This window comes from Panthera tigris, chromosome F3 (genome assembly GCF_018350195.1).
Source record: "Panthera tigris isolate Pti1 chromosome F3, P.tigris_Pti1_mat1.1, whole genome shotgun sequence".
In the NCBI taxonomy this organism is placed as follows: Eukaryota; Metazoa; Chordata; class Mammalia; order Carnivora; family Felidae; genus Panthera; species Panthera tigris.
The window spans coordinates 20893100-20918187 of record NC_056678.1 but is presented as its reverse complement, the minus strand read 5'-3'; the positions used below and the strand labels follow the sequence as shown (position 1 = coordinate 20918187).

At 43.7% G+C, this 25088-nt stretch overlaps 1 protein-coding gene across 7 annotated transcripts in view; it reads right to left on the bottom strand.

Moving 5' to 3' along the window:
• FAM20B (FAM20B glycosaminoglycan xylosylkinase) overlaps nucleotides 1–25088 on the bottom strand; it is a 43438-nt gene that overhangs the window by 4297 nt on the left and 14053 nt on the right. For all 7 annotated transcript variants that reach the window (XM_015543835.2, XM_042975817.1, XM_042975818.1 and 4 more), the window contains 5 exons: nucleotides 19499–19585; nucleotides 15543–15652; nucleotides 2187–2358; nucleotides 1773–1964; nucleotides 887–946 (listed from right to left, as the gene is read on the bottom strand). In XM_015543835.2, the coding sequence (XP_015399321.1) occupies nucleotides 887–946; nucleotides 1773–1964; nucleotides 2187–2358; nucleotides 15543–15652; nucleotides 19499–19585 (621 nt within the window). The remainder of the gene's footprint in view (nucleotides 1–886; nucleotides 947–1772; nucleotides 1965–2186; nucleotides 2359–15542; nucleotides 15653–19498; nucleotides 19586–25088) is intronic.

Genomic DNA, 25088 nt, shown 5'->3' with positions numbered 1-25088 from the left:
CTGTGCGGACAGCATGGAGCCTGCTTGGGATTCTCTCTCTCTCCCCCTGTCTCTGCGCCTCCCCTGATTGTGTGCTCTCTCTCAAAATAAATAAACTTAATAAAATAAAATAAAATAAAATAAAATAAAATAAAATAAAATAATAAAATAATACCAGCAATAATAATCTGAAATGGAGCTCTGAGAGCCCGGTTCTTTCTCTCATTTTGATTTACCTTTTAATTTCTTTGTTTTCTAATACAGACTTAAAAAAAAAATAAATTACTAAGTGACTATGAAAAAGTTACTTCTGGTTTACACAACTTCAAATCGAGATTTGCAGGGGCGCCTGGGTGGCTCAGCCGGTTAAGCGTCCGACTTCGGCTCAGGTCATGATCTCGCGGTCCGTGAGTTCGAGCCCCGCGTCGGGCTCTGTGCTGACAGCTCGGAGCCTGGAGCCTGCTTCAGATTCTGTGTCTCCCTCTCTCTCTGACCCTCCCCCATTCATGCTCTGTCTCTCTCTGTCTCAAAAATAAACATTAAAAAAAAAAACAAATCGAGATATGCAAACTTCAGGTGGTCTGTAGTGAGGAAGTGAGAGGACCTCAAACCCCAAGGTAAACAATACAGCAGCCAGGGATGCAGACTGTACTAGATTTTTGCTGGACAGAGGACTATTTTCTGATAGTAAAACAAATGTGAATATATATTGTTGAACAGACTGAAAATTTCTATTCATACAAAAATTTGCAATGACTTTTGAATTCCAGGGGGTCTGGGTTGGAAAAGCATAAAAAGCACTTGGTCAGGTATTAGGAAGTCTTAAGGCCAAGGAAATTACTGTACTGTTCCCTGAGCCTGGAGAGGAAGACAACACTGGCCGATGTATTTGATGTGTGTAACTTACATGCAACACTGATAGAGGGGGGCAAGAATGCTTCTCTCATCCAGAGACGGGTTCCCAAAGCTGAAAATTAAATTAAAACTTAGTGAATTAGTTAGTGGCACCAGTTCCCCGCTTAGCATCAGGGCAAGAGCAAATTCTCTAAGAATACCCAAATGTGATCCTAGATAATTTCATGCTCCCACGGCTCAAATCACTTAAATTAAAAATAAACAGGGCATGACCAATTAGACATGGGATCCCTAACAGCCTGTACCGCAGTTCCAACAACAAACGCGCTCATTTACAAGGCTCCTCTCTTCTAGAAGCCAGCTACGGCAAGGTGCTGAGGCATAACCACATAACACAGGGTGGAGCCCGGGGACCAAAGGGAGGGCCTGTAGACCCCGAAACCTAGAAAGGCTTTAAGGGTGGGAAGAGAAATAAACGCTGGTCACATGATTCCCACTTGCTCTACTTCAAATCACCAATCAGAGCAGAGCTGGCTCATCTATTCCTACAAGAAAGCAGATGGCCAGATTCAGACAGGAGAAGCTGCTCAGAAGGCTAACAGTGATTCCAAGCAGATGTAAAAATGATCTTAGCAGTAATTCAGAATGAATGAGAAGTGGTTCTGGAAAACCCCCCCTGTTGTCCCGCAGTCTGTGTTGAGAATCATAGTCTTTGCCTCCTACGGAAAAACCCCACTTCTCCACTTTTTAAAGCCCTCAGACCCCTGAGGGTGGAGGGTGTACAGATGGAAGGATGGGCGCCAAGGGCGAAGACCCTGACCAAAAACGGGAAGGACGCCTTCTGGCGACCGCGTTCCGGACGTTTTCCAGGGCACCCGCGAACGCGCCCTTGTACGCGCAGACTCCCCGAACTGACGAGGATAGCCGCGTGGCCCTACCTTTTGGCATTATCGAGAAGGATGAGCATGCTAGCGCCTTCGTCGTCTTGAAAACTCTCATAGTGATGGCGGTCAGCGTTGCCGATCAGGTAATCGAAGACTGCGGTGTCGATGATGTCCAGGAGGCGCGGGCCGGAGTCGTAAGGGGACGTTTTCTTCACGGCGTCGCAGTAGCTCTCGTCGTACTCCCACCTGGAGGCGAGGGGCACCGCCGGGGGTATTTACCGGGCGCCCGTGCTCTACCTGGCGCCGTTTCAAACACAGAGAAGAGACGTCCCCGCCTGGCGGGCTGCCCCCAACCCTCACCTCCCAGCCCTGTGTGGTCCTGGATGGAAGCCCCGGCTCCTACACGGCGCGGCGGCTGGCCGGGCACAGGCCAGAACGAGGTGGCGGCCCGGCCACAGGAGCACGCACCTGGCCAGTTTGCCCTCTCGGTAAGTCCTGCCCCACGGGTGTCGGTGTTTCTGCAGAGGCCACACATCCGGAAGCCACAGCGTGACAGACCCCTCCATTGTGTCTCCATCGGCACAAGCTGGCTCTGTTTCTCGGCAGTAGTAACACTTCCCGTAGAAACAAGTGTTATTTCCTAAAGCGGAGAAAGGAGGCAAATACACTTAAGGAAGAAAGGAAGACTCCAAGTTCTCCCCGACGATGTCAAAGGGAGCAGCTAAGCGAACAAATACTGTGAGAACAATGATCCTGAATGATATTTAAACATCCATTTATTTTCTATACAGGTAATAAAGGCACACGGTGAGAAAACAATGTCGGAAGGCACAAAAGGACGTCTTTGAAACAGTTCCTTGCCCTCTGTGTCCCTGCTAGCCAGTCCCTCTCCCAGGAGTCAAGTGGTGTCACAAGTATCTTTCCGAACTCACTTTAAGTAAAGAAAAGTCACGCCCTCTTCTCTTCGGTCAGGGCTGACACTGGCCGGAGCGCCCAGGGGAGGGGGAGTGGGCCTGCACGGGGTCAGGCTATGGGCTGGGAGTCTGGGTACATGGGGGTGGGAGTGGGGTGTAGCACAAATAAATACACTGAGGATAATGGGAACCAGGGTTCTCAGATGGAGAAGGGAGATTAACACACAGAAAGGGAGAAAACCAGAATAAATCTTGTGGTGTTGAATCAGAATTGGAACTCCTGGTTTGAGAGCTTTAACACACAGGTATAGAAAAACACACAGATGTTTGTGAATGTATACATGCATATTTACACAGACGTGTGTGTGTACACAGCTTTCCGACCTCTGCCCCTCAAGAGAAAAAACCTGGAAACGATAAGCAAGCAGTAATGAGCACACTTAGCACTCCCATACTAGTTTCTAAATACCATTTTACTACTATCTTAAAAGGACCGAGGGCTCCTTGGAGAAACAGGTGACTCTAGGGTGGGGGCAGGGAAAGTACGAGACGGATCTGGGTCATGTTGCTATGCCAGGTGTAAGGAAGCACTCAGAGAATGATGGGGACATTCCAAAACCCACTGGTCAAATCTGGGACAGTTGGAGCATCAAAGAAGTAACAACAAATTATAACTCTGAGTAAATTAAGAGTCTGAGAGTTCATAGTAATATCAACAAATAACTAAATCAATGTTGGTCACTGGGGGAGAATTCTGCCCTTTAACAGAATGGAGACTATTAAGTCTAGAAAGAATGATAAAATTAGCAAATAACTATTTGACAACTATCACAGTAGTAACTGATTCAGGCAAGAACTATCAATGAATGTCAAACAAAACTGGTGGGTAAAAGTTCGATGAGGATAGAATATTTACAGTTCTAGAGCACCTCACAATAAAGTATTCAATAATTGCTAATAAGTATAAAATACTAACTTTACACTGGAGGAAGCTTACAGATGCCTACCATGAAGTGATAAAAGTTAACATCACCGGGGCGCCTGGGTGGTTCAGTCGGTTAAGTGTCCAACTTTGGCTTAGGTCATGATCTCACGGTTCGTGAGTTCAAACCCTACCTCCGGCTCTCTGCTGTCAGCGCAGAGCCCGCTTGGGATCCTCTATCCCCCTCTCTCTGCCCCGTTCACACATGTTCTCTCTCTCTGCTCTCTCAAAAATAAACATTAAAAAAGTTAACCTCACCTGTAATGGGGCACAGCAACAAATCTACATCATGTGCCTCCTGATACGATGTACCGAGAAGAGCACAATAGCACTTCTCTGGTATTCCCACCCAAACTTTTAAATCATGAGGAAATACCAGACAAACTCAAATTAAGAGATACTCTATAGGAACACCTAGGTGGCTCAGTCAGTTAAATGTCTGGCTCTTGATCTTAGCTCAGGTCATGATCTCAGGGTTCGTGAGTTCAAACCCCGCATTGGGCTCTGCGCTGGAGATGCGGAGCCTGCTTAGGATTCTCTCTCTTTCTCTGTCCCTCTCCAGCTCGTGTGCGTGGGTGCTCCCTCTCAAAATAAATAAACAAACATTAAAAAAAGAGAGAGATTCTATAAAGTAACTGGCCTGCACTGTTACCAAATGTTCAAAGTCATGAAAAAACAAGGAGAGTGAAGCTAAAATGACAACTAACACAACACACGATCCTAGACGGAGTTCTGGACATTACAGGGAAAGTGGCGAAATGTGAACAACGTCTGTGTGTTAGACGCTGATGCCGCATCAACGGCAAATAATCTGATGTTGCCGACTGAATGCAGCTGTGTAGGAGGGTGTTCTGGTGCTTGGGAAATACTGAAGTCCTCATTCACTAGCGTATTCATGTCTGCACCCTATTCTCCAATGGTTGAAAAGTGTTTAAGGAATCTGGGGGACTCTGGACCATCTCTGCAACCTTTGTATAAATCTAAAATTATTTCAAAATAAGAAGTTTAGGGGCACCGGGGTGGCTCAGTTGGCTAGGCGTCTGACTCTTGACTTCAGCTCAGGTCATGATCTCATGCTTTGTGAGTTCGAGCCCCACATCAGGCTCTGTGCTGAGCGTGCAGAGCCTGCTGGGGATTGTCTCTCTCTCCCTCTCTCTGACCCTGCCCCACTTGCTCTCCTTCTCTCTCTCAAAATAAATAAACTTAAAACAAAATTATTAAAAAGTAAATAAATAAAAAGTTTAGGGACACTTGGGTGGCTCAGTCAGTTGAGCGTCCGACTTCGGCTCAGGTCATGATCTCGCGGTCCGTGAGTTCGAGCCCCACGTCGGGCTCTGCGCTGACAGCTCAGGGCCTGGAGCCTGCTTGGGATTCTCTGTCTCCCTCTCTCTCTGCCGCTCCCCTGCTGGCACGCGCTCTCTCTCTCCCTCTCTCTTTCAAAAATAAGTAAACATTAAAGAAAATATTTTTAAAAAGTTTAAAACACCAAATCTAAAAGGTAAGTGATGTTTTCTTGGCCCTCCATCACTATTAAATATAGCCATCAAATGAGCTAATTTCCTCCATGTAGCCCCTTCACATACTCCTTCAATAACTGTTCATGTTCTCATGCACACGTGTCCCTAAAGAGATGGAAAGCAATCAAACGTTCTGGTAATTCCAGCCCCCAGCACAGCACACACCCCATAGAAATAAAACCACTCCACGCCCACCCACAAAGCTGATTATATCACTCTTGTACCTTAAAAACATCTCTAGGTAAAGAATAGTTGAATTAATTGAACAATATACCACATATATAATGTTTATAATTATAAAAATATAAACTTATAAATTTAACTTGATCCCATCAGAAATACGAGCAGATCAGGGCACCTAGGTTGGTTAAGTGTCCAACTCTTGATTTTGGCTCAGGCCATGATCTCACGGTTCATGAGATCAAGTCCCATGTCGGGCTCTGTGCTGGCAGCCCGGAGCCTGCTTGGGGTTCTCTCCCTCCTTCTCCCTGCCCCTCCCCCACTTGCACGCTCATGCTCTCTTGTGTGCTCTTCTCTCTCCAAACAAAACAAAACAAAACAAAATAAGGAAATACCAACAGATCTTTTAGAGGGTAACTGGATAAGACGATTTTTAAGGTAATAAGGAAAAAGAAAAAAACTATTAGCAAACTCTTAAAATAAATCTCAAAGAGCGGGACTAACCCTCTCAAAACATACCATGACACCTCAATAATTAAACCATAGATCAACTCATGAACAGACAGGAACAGAACAGGAAGTCCAGAAACTGAAACACATACAAACGAAAATTTATTTCAGGGGGAAAAAGACCACTGCTGTAGTAAGCTGGGATAACTAATGGGACAAGTGACAGCCACCCAGAAAAATGACACAAACAGCTGGGGCCATACTTCATCCACACACCAGGGTAAATTCTAACTATGTCAAAAAGTTAAATGTGAAAAATAAAACTATACAAGTACTTAAAATTAAAAAGGCGGAATTCTTCCATAATCTTCGAGCAAGCAAGGCTAACTATGATTCAAAATCAGAAAATCTGTAAGAAAAGATGGATCGATCACATTAAAAACAAACAAAAAATTTCTATAACGCAAAATGATACCATAAGCAAAGTCAAAAAAAAGAACTGGGAAAAATATTTATATCTCGTATCACAAAGGGCTGTCTTCCCTATGTATGAGCTCCGATAATTTGGTAAGAGCAGTGGCAGAGCTGAAAATGAGCAAAGGATACACAAAGACAGCTAAAAGAAAATACAAACGGCTCTTAAGCAAATGAAAAGATGACACACAAGCCAAAGCTCGGTAACATGCTGTTGCTGATGCTAATGGAAAAGAGGGGTTCTCACGCATCACTACTGGGAACGTAAACTGGTCAACATCTATGTAAAAGTACATGTGCCCTTTGACCCGGCGCTTTCGCTTCTGGATATATTTGATCATGTATGAAGTTATACATGTGTACATGTTAATTCTGGGCAACACTGGTTGTAAAAAAATACTGGAACTTGTATGTCCAATAAAGGTCTGCTTAAATGAGTCATGGCAGATCCATACAACAGAGCACTGTACAGCTGGTAAAGCAACAAAAGAATGAAGAAGCTCTTTATATGATAATAGATTTCTAAGACATATGAGGTAAAAGAAGAGGATGCAAAAGTACGTACAGTATGACATATGTATTATAAAGTGGCAGAGTTAAATAAAAATATACATTCGTATTGATACAAAAAAGGACATAAAGAAATTACTAACAGAGATGACCACTGGGAGGAAGGAGAAAGAATGGAGAGATGAGGGGGAAACTTTTCTTATAATCTTTCTAATATTTTTTAAAAATTGTGAGTTGTGTGAATGTCTTACTGATTTGAAAATTTTTTTAAAAACAAGCAGAACACTGCAGCAAAGCCTGCTTGCCTCTCTGACAAAACCCAAACTCCTGGGTTTGCTAAGACCCTTTGTAACTGAATGGAGTATGGTGTACTGGCTGAATGCGAAGTAGGGTCAGGTTTCTGGGGTTAAAATATGGACCGCAATTAGACGTGAGACTTAGACGTCATTAGACGTGAGACTATGGGCATGTAATCTCACCTCTCTGAGCTTCCTCTGTAAAATGGAGAGAGCAGCCCTCTTCCACTGGGTTGTGAAAAGTAAATGGGATAACCCACAGTCATGCTCACCACGGAGCCTGACACAGTGTCAGAGACCAATCAATGTCATCTACTTGTTATTAATAATCTGCCCTCCAATCTACCTTTCCAGACTTCAATATCCCTGTTCACTGCCATGAACCTAGGCTCTGAATCTTTTACTATTTCCTGGATGCATCGAGCTTTTACAACTGGTTTTCTGATCACCTTGGTCTCCATGTTCTCCTTGAATGAACCTGTAATAATCAAATCCATACTTCCGGTCCACACTTCTCTCCTAGGCTGTAGACTTCAGCACCTAAATGACCGGTCAACATTTACCCCTGGATGTTCCTGTCAAGGTAAGATTTTGTACCAAATTCCACTGTGTAGAACTGTAATTCTTGGGACAGCGGCTGGGTATTCTACAATTCAACTCAGTTCTGACACTATCTACCCAGAGACAGCACCAGACTCCAAAAGTTAAAGTCTCAGTCCCACAAGAACGCAGACTTGTGCAGCCACTCTGGAAAACGGTATGGAAGTTCCTCAAAAAACTAAAAATAAAACTACCCTACGACCCAGCAATTGCATTTCTAGGCATTTATCCAAGGGATACAACTGTGCTGTTTCAAAGGGACACATGCACCCCCATGTTTATAGCAGCACTATCAACAATAGCCAAAGTATGGAAAGAGCCCAAATGTCCATCGATGGATGAATGGATAAAGAAGATGTGGTGTGTATATACACACAATGGAGTATTACTCGGCAATCAAAAAGAATGAAATCTTAAAAAAAAAAAAAGAATGAAATCTTGCCATTTGCAACTACGCGGATGGAACTAGAGAGTATCATGCTAAGTGAAATTAGTCAGAGAAAGACAAATATCATATGACTTCACTCATATGAGGACTTTAAGACACAGACAGATGAACACAAGGGAAGGGAAGCAAAAATAATATAAAAACAGGGAGGGGGACAAAACATAAGAGACTCTTAAATATGGAGAACAGAGGGTTACTGGAAGGGTTGTGGGAGAGGGGATGGGCTAAATGGGTAAGGGGATTAAGGAATCTACTCCTGAAATCATTGTTGCACTATATGCCAACTAATTTGGATGTAAATTTAAAAAATAAAATTAGAAATAAAAAAATAAATAAGAAAGATTAAGGGAGCCTGGCTGGCTCAGTTTGTACAGCATGTGACATCTTGATCTTGGGGTTGTAAATTCAAGCCCCATATTGGGTATAGAGATTACTTAAAAATAGAATCTCAAAAAAGTAAAATAAATAAAATAAAATTAGAAAGATTAAAAACTTAAGGGGAAAAAAAGTCTTAGTCCCACAAGACTGTGCTCCAATTCACATGCCAGTTGTAAGTCTAGGTGGTCACCTGGGCTTCTCATGGACTGGCTTAAAACTCAAGAGGTTTCTATAAGCCCTTCCTGGGGTCTGACTAATTTGCTAGGGCAGAAGAATATACACTGTGGAAAGGACAGTCTCTTCCATAAATGCTGTTGGGAGAACTAGACAGCCACATGCAGAAGAATGAAACTGGACCACTTCCTTTTACCATACACAAAATTAACTCAAAATGGATTAAAGACTTGAACCTAAGACCTGAAACCATAAAATGCCTAGAAGAACAGGAGGAGAAGAACATATAGGCAGTAAGCTCCCTGACATCGGTCTGGGTGATGATTTTTTTTGGATCTGACACCAAAAGCAAAAGCAACAAAAGCGAAAATGAACAAATGGGACTACATCAAACTAAAAGCTTCTGCACAGCAAAAGAAACCATCAACAAAATGAAAAGGGGCTGATATCCAAAATAAATAAAGAACTCCTACAATTCAATAGCAAAAAAAAACCCCGATTTTAAAAAGTGAGAAGATCTGAATCAACAGCTTTCCAAAGAAGACATACAAGTGGCCAATAGGTACACAAAAGGTATTTCACCAATCAACAAAACTAAAATGCAAAATGGGAGAAGACATTTGCTAATGACATCTCTGATAAAGGGTTAATACCCCAAATTGATAAAGAACTTAACAAACTCAACACCCAAAAAACAATCCAGTGAAGAAATGGGCAAAAGACAGGAATAGACATTTTTCCAACGAAGACATCCAGATGGCTAACAGACACATGAAAAGATGCTCAACATCACTTATCATCAAGGAAAATACAAATCAAAACCACAATGAGATACCACCTCACACCTGTCAGAATGGCTAAAAAGAACAACTCAGGAAACAACATGTTGGTGAGGATGTGGAGAAAGGGGAACACTTTTGCACTGCTAGTGGGAATGCACACTGGTGCAGCCCCTCTGGAAAACAGTACGGAGGTTCCTCAAAAAGTTAAAGTAGAACTACCCTACGATCCTGCAACTGCACTACCAGGTATTTACCCAAAGGATTCAAAAATACAGATTTGAAGGGGCACATGCACCACCCCATTGTTTACAGCCGTGCTATCAACAATAGCCAAACTATGGAAAGAGCCCGAGTGCCCATCAACTGAAGAATGGATAAAAAAGATGTGGTATACATACACAACAGAATATTAGTCAGCCGTCAAAAAGAATGAAATCTTGCCATTTGCAACGATGTGGATGGAGCTAGAGTGAAGTCAGTCAGAGAAAGACAAATACCATGTGACTTCACTCATATGTGGAATTTAAGAAACAAAACACATGAACATATGGGAGGACGAAAAAAAGAGAGAGGAAACAAACCATAAGAGAATCTTAAAGATAGAGAACAAACTGAGGGTTGATGGAGGGAGGTGGGTGGGGAATGGGCTAGATGAGTGATGCGTACTAAGGAGGGCACCTGTGATGAGCACTGGGTGTTGTATCTAAGTGACGAATCACTAAATTGTACTCCTGAAACCAATATTGCACTGTATGTTAGTTAACTAACTAAAATCCAAATGAAAATCTGAAAAGGGGAGCCTGGGTGGCTCAGTCAGTTGAGCATCTGTCTCTTGACTTCAGCTCAAGTCATGATCTCATGGTTGTGAGACTGAGCCTGGTGTTGGGCTCCATGCTGGGTGTAAAGCCTGCTTACAATCCTCTCTCCTCCCTCTGCACCACCCACCCCCGCCACCATTCATGTTCTCTCCCTCTCTCAAAAGAATTTTTTAAAAAGAAAAAAGGTGTTTCACATCATTAATCACGAGAGAAATGCAAATCAAAACCACAATGAGATATCATCTCACACCTGTTAGAATAGGTATAATCAAAAGACAAAGTGTTGGTGAGGATACGGAGCAAAGGGAACCCTTGTGTACTGGGTGGGAATGTGAACCGATGTAGCCACCACGGTAAACACTATGGAGGTTTCTCAAAAACTTAAAAAATGGAACTAATGTATGATCTAACAATTCTGAGTATTTACTGGAAAAAAAACCCCACCAACTTGAGGGGTTGGCGCCTCAACGTTCCCTGTGGCATTATTTACAATAGCCAAGATACGGAAACAACCTAAGTGTCCACCAATGAATGACTATTGCTGTATGTGTATGTATATGTGTGTGTGTGTGTGTGTGTGTGTATGTGTATATATACATATATGTATATATATGTATATATGTATGTATATATGTATATGTGTATATGTATATATATGTATATATGTATATGTGTATATGTATATATATGTATATATGTATATATATGTATATATATACATACATGTATATATGTATACACACACACACACATATACATACACACACACACACACACACACACACACAAAATGAAGTATTATTTGGCCATAAAAAAAAAAGAATGAAATCTTGCCATTTGCAACAACATGGATGGACTTTGAGGGCATTATGCTAAATGAAAGAAGCCAGACAGAGAAAGACAAATACCATCTGATCTCACTTACGTGTAGAATCTAAAAACAAAACCAAAAAACAATCCAAAACTAAGTTCTCAGATACAGAGAACAGACTGGTAGTTGCCAGAGGCGGTGGGGGTGTACGGTGGGCGAAATGGAATAAAGTGGGTCAAAAGGTACAAACTCCCAGTTATGAAATAGGTTGTTCCTGGGGGTGTAAAGCACAGCATGGCGACTATAGTTAATAATACTATAATGAAACTTGCTAAGCGAATAGATCTTAAAAGTCCTCGTCACAAGAAAACATTCTGTAACTACGTATGGCGATGGATGTTAACTAGACATTGTGGTGATAAAATGTGAAGCCACTGCGATGTATACCTGAAACTAAGATAAATGTTGTATGCCAATTATAGCTCAATAAAAAAAAAAATTCCTGGAGAGGCTCATAGGAAACCAGTTTACTCACTAGACTACTGGTTTATTACAAAGGATACAAAGCAAAAACCTGATGGAGATAAACAGGGCAAGGTTTCCAACAAAGGAGCTTCTGTCCTCATGGGGCCCGGCCAGTGGCATATGGAAGCATTCTGGTTCACTAATCTGGAAACTCCCAAATCCCATACTGCTGGCATTTTCATGGAGGGCTTTCTCAGAGAAGAATGGTCAATTATTAACTCTATTTTCAACACCCCTCTCCTCCCCGGAGAATGGGAGGTGGAGGGTCGGGTGGTGGTGAAAATTCAAGCTTCCAATTGTGGCTTGTCTCTTTGGTGACCAGCTCCCGTCCAGGAGGCATCCGGAAGCCCACGTGGCGTCACCTCAAGAGAACAAGAGACACCCCTGTGCTGTTATTGCTTAGGAATTCACCAGGGTTTTAGGAGCTCTGTGCAGGCACTGGGGGCAGAGCCAAATATACCTATTTCTTATTATTTCACACAAGGAAACGAAATGTCCAAAATTTGATTCACTGTCTTCCTCCTCTTCACCTCCCCAGGTCTGCTCCTTTGCATACATTCCTACGACAGCTAACAGCTTTGTTATACCCTGAGTCATCCAATCCAGGAACTTGGGAGTCATTCTTAATTTTTTCTTCTCTCTCAATTGTCCCACTCAGCCCAAATGTTCACAAATCCGTTCCATTTTAATTCTCGAGTGTGTCTTAACTCTTCCTCTCTGCCGTCCTTGCTCCAGCTTTGGCTCGTACCACACACGCGGTTCGTACACAGCCTCTATGTGCTCTCATCGCTCATCTCATCCCCTTCCCAACCTCATCCCCATCCTCCACGAAGCCGCCACAGTTGGGTTTCCAAAATTACATTCCGATCTTCCCGTGCTCCAGCTTTTTTAACGGCCTCCCGCTGCCTAGGCAAAACGTCACCACTTCTAACCCTGGTGCGCAAGGACCCTCAGCGACATCGTTCGGATCACCTGCCTTCCCCCTCACCGGCACCACACCCCCCTTCACTTTAGCTAAATTACACAGTCTCCTTAGCTTGCCACAGGCTTCTCTCACTTCTCGTCACCTTGTCCATGCACCGCCCGCCACTTGGAACACGGTTAACTCAGGGAGCCCGTGCACCGGATGGGAACAAAACCACATTTTTATTTTCATTAGCTTCTATCTGAAACTTAGCATTTCCGTCAGTTATGATGGCAGGGAGCAAACCAGGGTGGTATTAGCATCACCTGTGACTTTTTCACAGAAGAAATTAGACTTTTTGTTTCATATTAGCACTGTTGCAGACAGCACAAAGTATCATTCATACACAGTCTGAGATTATGATTATGATCTTATTATTTCGTGTATTAAGTAATAACAAAACACATACTAGTATATCACAAACTTGCTTTTTCTAATTTTTGATAACAAAACTATATTTCAATATTATTGGTTTCATTTAGAATTCTATGTATCCTAATTTATGTATTTAAAAACATTGTTTTGAGAAAAGCTCCTCTCTAGCACGCCAAGAGTCTATAGTACAGAAAAGGTTAGAGTCCAGACACCCAGGATGTGCCTTCCCACTCTGCCTTCCTGGAGGATTGCTATTCTCCCTATGAGACTTGAATGAAATACCACCTTCGCTAACGAACTGTCACCTTGACCCTCACATCTGCCCTTCCCTTCCACACGCTCACAGGCCCTCTGTACGTGTCTGGCTTCCCTGTTAGACGAAACTCCTGGAAGACAGGAAGGTGTCATTCATTCTTGTATATTCAGCACCTGGTTCAGAGCCTACCACACAGAAGTGAAACAGAATTTTGTTGAAAGAATGTCATTTTTTAAATGTTTATTTTTGAGAGAAAGAGAGGCAGCGGGGAGGGGCAGAGACAGAGTGGGGGACCCAGAATCCAAAGCAGGCTCCAGGCTCTGAGCCGTCAGCACACAGCCCGATGCGGGGCTCACAGCTTGTGTCACAAGCTGCGAGATCATGACCTGAGCCAAAGTCAGAAGCTTAACCGACTGAGCCACCCAGGCACCCCTGAAAGACTGTAAAAGAATATAAGCGGATGAAATATTTGAGAGTCTGAAAATCCGGGTCTGAGTCCTGGCTAACAAGTAGTAGCTATGTGACTTTGGGGAAGTCCTCTAATTCCTTCCAGCCTCTTTCTCAGGTGTGAAATATAGGTAAATCTCCCTTACTTACTTCATTCTTTTGTCAACACGATCAAAATAAGGTAACTGTGTGTAAGTGCTCTGTCGAGCTGCAAGGGTCACACAGAACTTAGTTGCTATTATATGAAGTTATCTAATAACATATTTTTAAAAATTGTGCTAAGGTCAGCTCATTATTTAAAATCTACCTCCAGCCAAATCCGTCTACCTGCTGCTACGGATCGAATGTTTCTGTACCCCCAAGTTCATACGTTGAACCCCTAATCCCCAGTGTGCTGGCATTTGAAGGTGGGACTTCCAGGAGGAGCCCTCATGACGGGGTTCACGCCCTCGTAAGAAGAGACAGCAGAGATGATTCCTCTCTCATTCTCTCTGCCGTGTGAGGACACAGCAAGACGGTGGCTGACTATAAACCAGGAAGAGTGTCCTCACCAGAACCCAACTGTGCCGGCACCCTCATCTCGGACTTCCAGTCTCCACGACTGGGAGAAACAAATCTCCACTGTTTAAGCCACGTGGTCCATGAGATCTTCCGGCAGCGCCACTGAGACGCTGCTCTGTGCCGAGGGTGCGTCCAGAAGCTCATTCCCCAAGTGTGCCAACCCCACGCACTGGCCCGTCTCTATGCCCTCGCTCCGTTCTTCCTTTCTGTTACTTCGCCTGATGCCCAGCGAAGACGCTGCCTGGGCGGCTCCTACCGATGCTTCAATACTCAGTCTCAGTGACAATAACCTCCTCTACAAACCTTTTTCTGGCCTCTCCCTCTCCCACCCCTCGCACCGTGTCTGAGAGTTAACCTTCTGTGAGTCTCCAGAGAGCAGAGGCTCTGGCCTATTCTTGACCTCCTCTCATCCAGCAGGAATCTGTGTTTGCCTGAGCATAAAATTGGACAGGCAAAGATGATTAGAAAATATATGAAACAAATCATGACACTGTGTGTTTTTGCTTATTTGTAAGAACAGTGTAGCTTGGCCTTCTATGTTTAAATTCTGAATGATGAATCTGTCATAAGCCCTTTAAATACTCAATTTCACCTCACTGGAAATATAAATCCATTCATTCTAGCCAAGCAAGCTGAAATTCATCTCGCAATGCTGTTTCGATAGTCATATCATAATGCAGAGCACTGTGTCATTGAAAATGTCACCACGATGAGGCTGAAACAAGAGCCCCCAGCACCTCTGAATCCCTCCCGTTCTCACTGTGCCCACAAGGAGAACTGGAGTGAGAATTTAGCTCAGATTCCTCACCCTGGAGTGAGACGACGGAGAACGGAGACCAGAGGGACCACAGCCAGTCCCATGCACAGTGAGTTATAGGCTGACCCTTTCAGAGCTGAAGGCAGCGGTGATCTTTCAGGCCCACACGCAACCCTACAAGGGCATTTCTGACCCTCTTACAGGCTTGCCTTAGGGTTTCCTCAGTTCTAAGGAGATAGTTCCCAAGAAAGGACACGTATAGGAAAAACACCGCCAAGTCAATAATACGCATTCAGGCTAAAATTTAAGTTTGAGATTTACTTTGAGATCAAGCAGAAGGAAGTTATCACCTGCTTACACTATCAGTAAACTATGTCACTTCCTACTTCACAGACACAACAAAGCACACATCAGGGAAAACTTTCGCCTTCTGGCCACCTGCCGTTAGATCCATTTCCCCCAGTGACCTGAGAACAAGTTACCTGATTTGGTTTTGTGCTCCCTTGAGTTCCTCAGTTCCTGAAAGTCACAAACCAGCTTGCGCCATGATAGTTAATAACTTATTAACTACTCCTCTATTTAAATGTCCTCTATAATCTTCTTACCTACGGTTAGGAAGGTGCTCAACAGCTGCTCCGTGGCAACAGGCTTGATCTCTGTCCGCAGATTAACAAATCTGCCAACCACTAAGGGCGCTCGGCGGAAACCCAGGATCCTGGTTTGGGAGGTTGAAGAACAGAAGAGAAAAATCTGTGGGGGTGTATTTGACAAAGTAGTCTTAAAAAGATATTGTTGTTTCATAGGTAAATATATATATTTTGAAGATTTTATTTGTAAGTAATCTCTACCCCCAACATGGGATCGAACTCATGACCCCAAGATCAAGGGTCGCACGCTCTACTGACTGAGCCAGTCCAGTGCCCCTGCGGGTCAGTCTATTTTAAAGGTACATATATTTATGAGCTTAATATCAAGATGTAGGTCATTTACTTTAATATGTACTTCAGCAAAAGGGATAAGGCAAATCTGGCCAAATGTGAACAATTGCTAAATCGGGGAAATAGATAACACGGGTTCACTATACTGTTCTAATTTGTTAGAAATTTTTCATAATAAAAAATTTTAAATAAATTTTAACAAAGCATTAAAAAAATGGGCTTAAATCCATACATAGGTTCAAAGCTTTGGGTAAAACAGCACACTGGCAGGAAACTATCAGATTAATCTGAAGGATTAACCCATAGGACAACTTAAATACAGATACATGCGAAGGTAACTTCTCTCTAATGGTCTAAAGTATAACCTTATGGTTGAGCAAAATCATTTTTTAAAAAATGAAATTTACTGGCAAAAAAATACACACTCACTGAAGAAAGTTGGAGGGGCAGGACTTGGAGCACACAGAATCGTTATGATGAAGAAAATAAAGATCACCCATAATTCCACAGCCCAGAAATAACTATTGGACTTTTGGCATATGAGCATTTTTTTCCTTTACACATATATAGAAAAACATATACACTCTTGTGTATATACACAACGGAGATTATACTATACCCGATTTTGTATCCTGCTTTGCATTCATCATTATACCATGAGCCTTTTCTCATGTCATTATAAAACTTTTAAAAACAGCTGTGTAGGGGAGCCTGGGGTGGCTCAGTCGGTTAAGTGTCCAACTTCAGCTCAGGTCATGATCTCACAGTTTGTGGGTTCGAGCCCCGCATCAGGCTCTGTGCCGACAGCTCGGAGCCTGGAGCCTGTTTCGGATTCTGCATCTCCCTCCCTCTCTGCCCCTCCCCCACTCGCACTCTGTCTCTGTCTCTCTCAAAAATAAATATTGACAAGAATTTTCTTAAGTAGCTGCGTAAATAAAGAATCCACTGTTTGGGGTTGCTGACTGACTCTGTCTTAATCTTAGAAAAGCCGCAAAAGCAAGTTAATCAACTGAGGTGTCAAAATAACAAACATCGAGAGCACCTCCCAAGGCCAGAGAAGGTGGTCAAATCCTAACGTAGTAGAGAAATAGCAACCCAGAGCAGAGACATGTCGGGAGCCATGGATGGGAAAGAAGAGTTGGAAAGTACTTTTCCTCCCTACTGACCAGTGCCAGGCCAAAGAACAGCAGCCAGTTTAGCGCGGAGGGGCCACATCACAGCGGCAGTTAACAACACGGGTGGGGGTACTGGCTAGAGAATAACTTGCAGGCTTTGAGGTAGGGAAGGACTTTTAAATACAAGGCCCCCAAAGCACAAGTCATGAATTGGAACATTAGTGTATTTAATTAACACCAAAGGCAGTGATTTCTGCACAAAGACAACTTCACTTGAAGTTAACATACAGGCGGTTGTGCCGTGAAAAGGTAAGGAGACGTTCAATTTTGCTGATAACTGGGGAAAAACAAAAATAAGTAACAATGATGTACCACTTTATTTGAGTGGATTAACACAAATTAGTGTGTTGGATGCTATGAAGTACTGGTATAGATATGGGAAAATGACCTTCACACACGGCTGGTGTCCATCAGTAGGCAAACAGGAAGGGGTTTGGGAATGAAGAAAATGGAAACAAATGAGGTCTTGGAAAGACTGATTCCAGAATGTCATTTAGTGAGAAGCAGGATTTACCTAACTCTCTACTGCTAGGTCTTAAAAGAGGCAGTGAAAATTCATGGTGTTGTGAACATTTATTTAACCTTTTCTGTATCACTGGATGTTTGGATTGCTACCAGTTTTTCAATACTGAAAATGCTCCAGCTAAGATCGTGGGTATAGGTCTTTGAATTTCATTACTTCTCCACGGTACTTCCTAGAAACACCTTCCTAGAAATATCTTAGATAATTGCGTGAAAAGGTAGTTATGTTACTCATCCAAAGAATAGGAACATTAAGGTTTCTGATACATGACAGAGTTCCTAAAAAGAAAAACTGAACCGATTTAACAATGCCACAAGCTGCATATGAATCTCAATCCATTCCTGCCAATAAAGTACTACCCTCTTAAAAAAAATAGTGGCCATTTTCAGCAGAAGAAAGTAGTATCCCATGGTTTCAACTGGATTTTTTTTTTAAGTTTATTTATTTATTTTGAGAGAGAAAGAGACAGTACAAGTTGGGGAGGGGCAGAGAAAGAGGGAGAGAGAGAGAATCCCAAGCAGGCTCAGCATGGCCAGCGCAGGGCTCAATGCAGGGCTCGAACCCATGAAGCCACGAGATCACGACCTGAGCTGAGACTGAGTCGGACGCTTAACCGACTAAGCCACTCAGTGCCCTTCAACTGAATTTGCTGTTACTGGTGAGGATGACCCCCTGCCATATTTATTAGCAACCGATCATTTCTATTCAGTCAACTGTGTCCTTAGACCATTTTCTATTAGGGTTTTAGCACATATTTGGATTTGTAAAAACATTTATAATATTAAGGCTATTAATGCTTGGATTACATTAGGTTCAAGTATTATCTCCTAGTTTGATTTTAAATTTTGTTTGATGTTCCCTGACATATGAGTTAACTTTATTTAGCTGAGCCTACCAAATAGCTTTTCCTTTGTGATTTTTCGATTATTGCTTTTGTGCCTAGAAAATCCTTCGTAATCCAGAAAAAGACAAAAGTCCATCTTTGTTTTCTTCTGGTTTCCTTTACACATTCGTTTAAAAAATACTGTGAATATTTCTTTTAAAGTCTGTCAATATGCCCTGAAGAGGGGCGCCTGGGTAGCTCAGTCAGTTAAGCATCCGGCTCTCAGTTTTGGCTCAAGTCATGATCTCGCGGTTAGTGGGTTTGAGCCCCGTGTCGGGCTCTGTGCTGACAGCTCAGAGTCTGGAGCCTGCTTTGGATTCTGTGTCTCCCTCTCTCTCTGCCCCTCCCCTGCTTGTGCTCTGTCCCTCTCTCTCTCTCTCAAAAGTAAACATTTAAAAAAAAAAAAAAGCCCTGAGGAAAGAGCTGATCAGAAGAACAAGTGAGATACAGGCAGTTCAGTTACAATACTCCTAAACTAGCTACCTGCTGAAAAAATATTAATTTTCCTAGTTAGCTTATACCTTTAGAATTTACATCTATTTTTCTTTTAGAATTATTCTGGTTATTGAAGCCATGCGTTTTTTGTATGAAGGACCATAAAATTCATTATATATGTCATGCTATGTGCTTCTAGCATATGGGGATAAGTCAGTATTACCTACTTTAAACAAAAATAAGACAAAAAACCAGTACTGTCACGTCTAATTAACAATCAATTCAATTTAGGGACTTGAGTTCCAACTCTGGTTTTCATCCTGCCCTCTTATTTACCAAGAACACCTGCGCTCATGACGACAGGAGGCATACCAGAATGAAATGATCTTAACAAGCGTAGAGTGAAGATATTTACCCTGGTATTCCTAGAACCACCCAGATTATGAGGGACTCATACAAATTTAACAGACTCTGTCGGTCAGCTATCTAAAGTAGGTACCAAGTCAAAGCCATTAGCGTTGCTCCCTTTAGAAGGAGGCCACGGGCCCTCTCCAAGATATTTTTAAAAGGAAACAAAACAAACGTAGCCCTCCATGATGGCACGTACCTGTCCAAATGAAAGGCTGCGACCTCTGCATTGTGTCTATCATAGCCAGCATACGGCTCCCCTTCTACCACATAGTCTCGGTTATACCTGCAGAGTGAATGGGAAGCACACACGGAGACGTGAATTACATCAGCACCAGAGGAGACAGCACAACAGAAACTTCAGCAGGCCTGATTCTGCTCTGCAGACACGTTCTCAGTCAAAGCTGAGAAGAGCTGTGGATTAGGACAAATCTCCGGTAGGTAGGGTAAAGATAGAGAAGGAAACTGGAATTCTCTCCCTGCCTCAGCAATCGTTCTATGAATAAAACACGGAAGAGGTTATTTCTACCCCTCTGAAATACTTCCAGTGTAGTTTAAGTAACACTACAAGGTCATTTTCTGGAAGGCAAGGACCATCTCTGTATCTCTAGCACAATGTTAAGCCTATAGTTGGTGCTTAATAAACGTTTACTAAAATGTTTACTACACTGAACTAAAGAAATGAAGGGAAACGTACAACTAAAATGTCTCTTTACCGGAATGACTATGGCAAGGCTTGTAAGAGAAGTTTAAATTTCTTGGGGAAAAAAACGGTCTGGATGTGCCTCAGCTTTTGTTGAGGAGCAGGCAAAGGTGCATATGAAAAGCGTTGTTTGAACAACCATCCTCTTTTTCTTTTTAGGTTTATGATGACGTGTGGAGGGAATACTGGCCTGGCACGAGAGCTACATAGATAGTTCTGTCATTACCTTCTGGGTAACCTTCAACAAAACCAGTCTCTTCTCTGGGTCTTAGATTCTTCATCTACAATATGTGAGGAGCCGGACCAGAAGGCAATTTCCAAGATATCATTCATCTCAAATTCCATTCTGATTATTTTACATCACAGGCATGACATAAACAAAGGATAATAAAAGCTAGAGTATTTCTTTCGACGAATCATAAAAAAAGATACCATTTAACTGTTAACTAGGAAGAAAGGGACACTAAATTCACCTATAACCTCTACTGTTTGCATGCATTTCCTGAGTCAAAAGGCCTATTTATTAGGCTTTACAGGCAATAGTAAGATAGAAATGAATGGAGACTGAAGCAGAGTGGAGCTGTTCCACCGAGGACACTTGCATCGGGGAAGTGGGAAACACTGCGATAAAAAGCAGTGAACTTCAACATAAGTGACCTCGGAATCTAAAGGGAAACCATATCCACAGAACACATTTTCCAGGCAAAGTACGGAACATACACGCCAGAAGACAGCCATGTGTCACCACCTGGTTGGAAGCCAGTTTCTTCTTGGCCTGGTCAAAATACTCACATGTAGTTCTTACGTTTCTAGCGTCAAAGCATTATTCAGGCTACTTAGGATTATGCGGCTACCTCCCAAATAAGTCTCCATTTTTATTATTATTTTTTTTATTATTATTTTTTTTAACGTTTATTTATTTTTGAGACAGAGAGAGACAGAGCATGAACGGGGGAGGGGCAGAGAGACAGGGAGACACAGAACCGGAAGCAGGCTCCAGGCTCTGAGCCATCAGCCCAGAGTCCGACGCGGGGCTCGAACTCACGGACCGTGAGGTCGTGACCTGAGCCAAAGTCGGACGCCCAAACGACTGAGCCACCCAGGCGCCCCATGAGTCTCCATTTTTAAATAGAACTGCAGTAAAAGCTAACACTCCTCAAGCACTTCTCTCCCCGCTATAGCCGCAGGCCGTCCATACAGCCGGGGGACAGTCCTGGAATACTTTCTTTGCTGGGGCCCCAGTCGGGCCTCCACACACAGGGAAGTACGTGCAGTCCACTCCTCCCAGTGAAACGTCAGAGAGCTTTCCAATACATGGAAAGGCTGCTCTAAGTGAAATGTAAAACCCTAAAGGAATCCAGAAACATCGGGGGTGGCCTGGAGCGGAAGGGAGGGAAAGAAAAGGGAAAGGAGTAAAAATCACAGAGCTGCCCGCAGAGTCAGGAGGTCTGAATCCCTGGCTCACGTTTTGGCTGTGCGAAACACAGCAAGCCAGAACTCCGCGTCTCACCCGTCCAATGAGCAGTTGGACCGGGCGTTCTCCGAGGTCCCTGCCAGCACTTCCTAGGACCACTCACTCAATTCTACCTACTCCTAGGCTCCTGCCACCTTGTTGCTTTCCCACCAGAACTGCAGCCTTCGCCCGGGGAAAGCCAATTTACTTCCAGAATGGGTAGAGCTACACTGAAAAAAAAAAAAAAAAAAAAAAAAATCACGTTTCTAACGTAAGGCAAAATGTGCAAATAAAAGCATCACTGTCTTCCCATAAATTGCATCCACCGCACATGTGTCCTATCTCTGACAGGAGGACATGGCCAACCAGGCTCCGGAAGTGCGGAAACCACAAGTGGCTGTTAAAGAAAGGTGCGTGTGTCGCCTTAGCAGCAGGGGCGCAGAGCCTCCTCTCAGCAGAGAGCGATCCATCTTAAGTCACTGACAGAGCAGCAAAATTCATAGAGTAACTGCCAATAAATCACTCCTATCCTTCTGGGGAAGGACATCAGAGTCTGACCAAGGACATTAATTTGCGCTTACACCAGGACTAAATAGCCTCTGAGGCCCCCAGGGTCAGAACAGCAATTTGCTAGGTATCTCGAGACCAGAGTCAATTTCCACAGGCACTTGAACGTACACCCACGTTCCGCAGCCTGCGACAGTGCCAGGTGTCACCAGCACAGGTTGGGTGCGTGCAGTGACCGAGATCGGGATCCCCCAGGGCAGGTGGGGCCCAGGCACCTTGCAGGTGGGGGAGGAGAGTCCCCGGGGGCTGCGAGTGGACAGGGGCAGTTGGGGGTCGGGGACTAGTTTGGCAGGAATAAAGAGCAGGGTGCAGAGAGGAGGGCCGGACGGCCAGGGGTTGACCATTAGGCTGCGGAGGCTGCGCTTCGCCCGGTGAACAATGGGACGTCCCTGAATGTTTTCAAGCTGGGAACACCGTGCCAATATGGGCGTCTGAAGGAGGAATGACAGCAGCCTTCAGGAAGGTGAAGGGAAGGCTGCAGTGGCGGTAGAGAAAGGGGATGAAGCACAGTGACTAGGTGAGTTGGTGCGGTTATCGGCTGCCACCTCCCCCAGTCACCAGCCGGGCAGCCCCTCCCTCAACTTCTACCTTGGGGCGGCCCCTCCCTCCACTTCTACCTTGACCGAGCACCTCGGGCCTTCCTGCACAACGCCTGGACCAACGCTAACAGCGCCACTACCAGGAATACCTGCTCCTCCCACTTCCTGCTGGCGCATCTTACCCCCAATTCCCCAGTGTGGGAACGGAGGGCTGGGTACAGAGGGGACATCCTCTTATTTAGACGTGAAATGCTCACAACTCACCTCTGTACACCAATGTCATTTGTTTTTAGTCTGCCTTTTTTCCATTACTCTGCTCACACTGCTGATCACCCAGGCCACAAACCAAGAGGTCGAGGACTACATTTCAAAACTAAACTAGGAATTTCTGCTGACGGGTGCTCAGGAAGGCAGGCAAACAGAAGAGAATCACACGTGCGTGGCAGAACACCAGCCACTCTTACTCAGATCCAAACGCCAGTTACTGCGAGGTGACCTTGTCAAGTCAGTTACTCTCTCTCAGCCTCAGTTTCTTATTCTAGAAGTAAGAAGTGTAGGGACATTTGGGTGGCTCAGTCGGTTGGGCATCCACCCCTTGGTTGCAGTTCAGGTTTATGATCTCATGGTTCGTGGGTTCGAGCTCTGTTGGGCACTGTACTGACAGCATGGAGCCTGCTTGGGATCCTCTCTGTCTCTTCCTCTCTGCCCCACCCCTGCTAGCACTCTCTCTCTCAAAATAAATAAACTTAAGTGTTACTGCCCACAGTCGTGGTAAAAGCTAAAAGCATTGACAGATACAAAAGTACTTAGTGTAGAGCCTGGAGAATGGTGTGCATTCAATGGAAATTATGTCGCAGGGTCCACGGAACCATACTTTTTCCATATCACCTGCCAATCAGACTTTTCTATTCTCCAAAGGCATGCCCTATGTTTCCCTTCCTAATTGCCACATCTTCCATACATCACACTTCCCAGTTCCAGGCAAATACAGATTTCTTCCATTTCTGGGATCCCAATGTATTTGTTCTCTGGCTGTATATTATCTATTGATGGTTGGGTCATGAAGACAGCTAGGCTAACTACTCTTATCACAGTTGAATTCTGTACATCTTTACCCCACATTTCTCCCACCGGCAAGAGATCCAAAGGTATCGGTTATAATTCTCTCAAAAGCCCTATTAAGGAATGAGAAAAATGTTTAGTACATAGAAAATTCACTGGTAACTAACTCCTGGCAAAAGAATATGAATCACCGTCATGTTAACCTATTTCAAAATCATATACTCACAGGAAACTTTTAAAAATATTAATTATACTATAGAATTGCCAAACAAATGATCTCTGTAGAGCCTTGGAGAAGTCTCCAAGGGATCATCATCTAACGACATAGAATTCAGCCCACTTTTTCAGATTTTGGACTGAAGTAACTAGAATGGCCCAGTTCTCTCCTTAAAACAGGTAAACACACACACACACACACACACACACACAACCCAAAACAATGAGGCATCACTACACACCTATCAGAACGGCCAAAACCCCCAACACTGACAGCACCAAATGCTGGTGAGGCACCTAATGCCGCTCATTCACTGCTGGTGGGAATATAAATAGCACAGCTACTTAGGAAGGCAGTTTGGCAGTTTCTTGCAAAATTAAACATCCTCTTACCATATGATCCAGCAAACGTGCTCCTTGGTAGTTACCCAAATGAGCTGAAAACTTACTTCTACACAAAACCTGCACATGAACGTTTGTAGCAGCTTCATCCATAATTGCCAAAATGTGGAAGCAACTAAGATGTCCTCCAGTAGGTAACTGGAGAAACAAACTGTGGTACAACCGGACGATGGAATATTACTCAGTAATAAAAAGAAATGAGCTATCGAACCACAAAAAGACATGGAGGAAACTGAAATGCATTTTGCTAAGTGAGAGAATTCACCCTGAAAGGCTACAAAGGTAGGATTCCAATTATATGGCATTCTGGAAAAGGTAAAACTATGGAGACAGTAAAAAGATCAGTGGTTGCTAGGAGTCTGAGGGAGGAAGGGGAGGATGAACATGTGGAGCACGGGATTTTTAGGATGGGAAAGCCATTCTGCGTGATACCGTAATGGTGGATACTTGTCATTAGAGGTTTATCAAAATCCACAGAATGCACCACACAGAGCATGAACCTTACTGCGAACAGTGAACTTTAGCTAATAAATTCCTACTGGCTCATCAACTGCAATAAATGTACTACACTAGTGGAAGACGTTAATTATAGGGAAACTGAGGCGGGGGGGGGGGGGGGGGGACAAACTCTCTGAACTTACACCCTCGACTTTTCTGTAAACCTGAAACTGCTCCAAAAAATAAAGTTTATTAATTAAAATGAAATCAAAACAAAACCTATGTGAAAGAATCACAGCTTCAGTCCTTAGACTTCAGTCACCTGTCCAAACCCACTCCAGCTGTGGGTAATTCCTACTCCACCACACCCCTGGTGTGTGCTTGGTTATCCAGCCTCTAACCGCACACT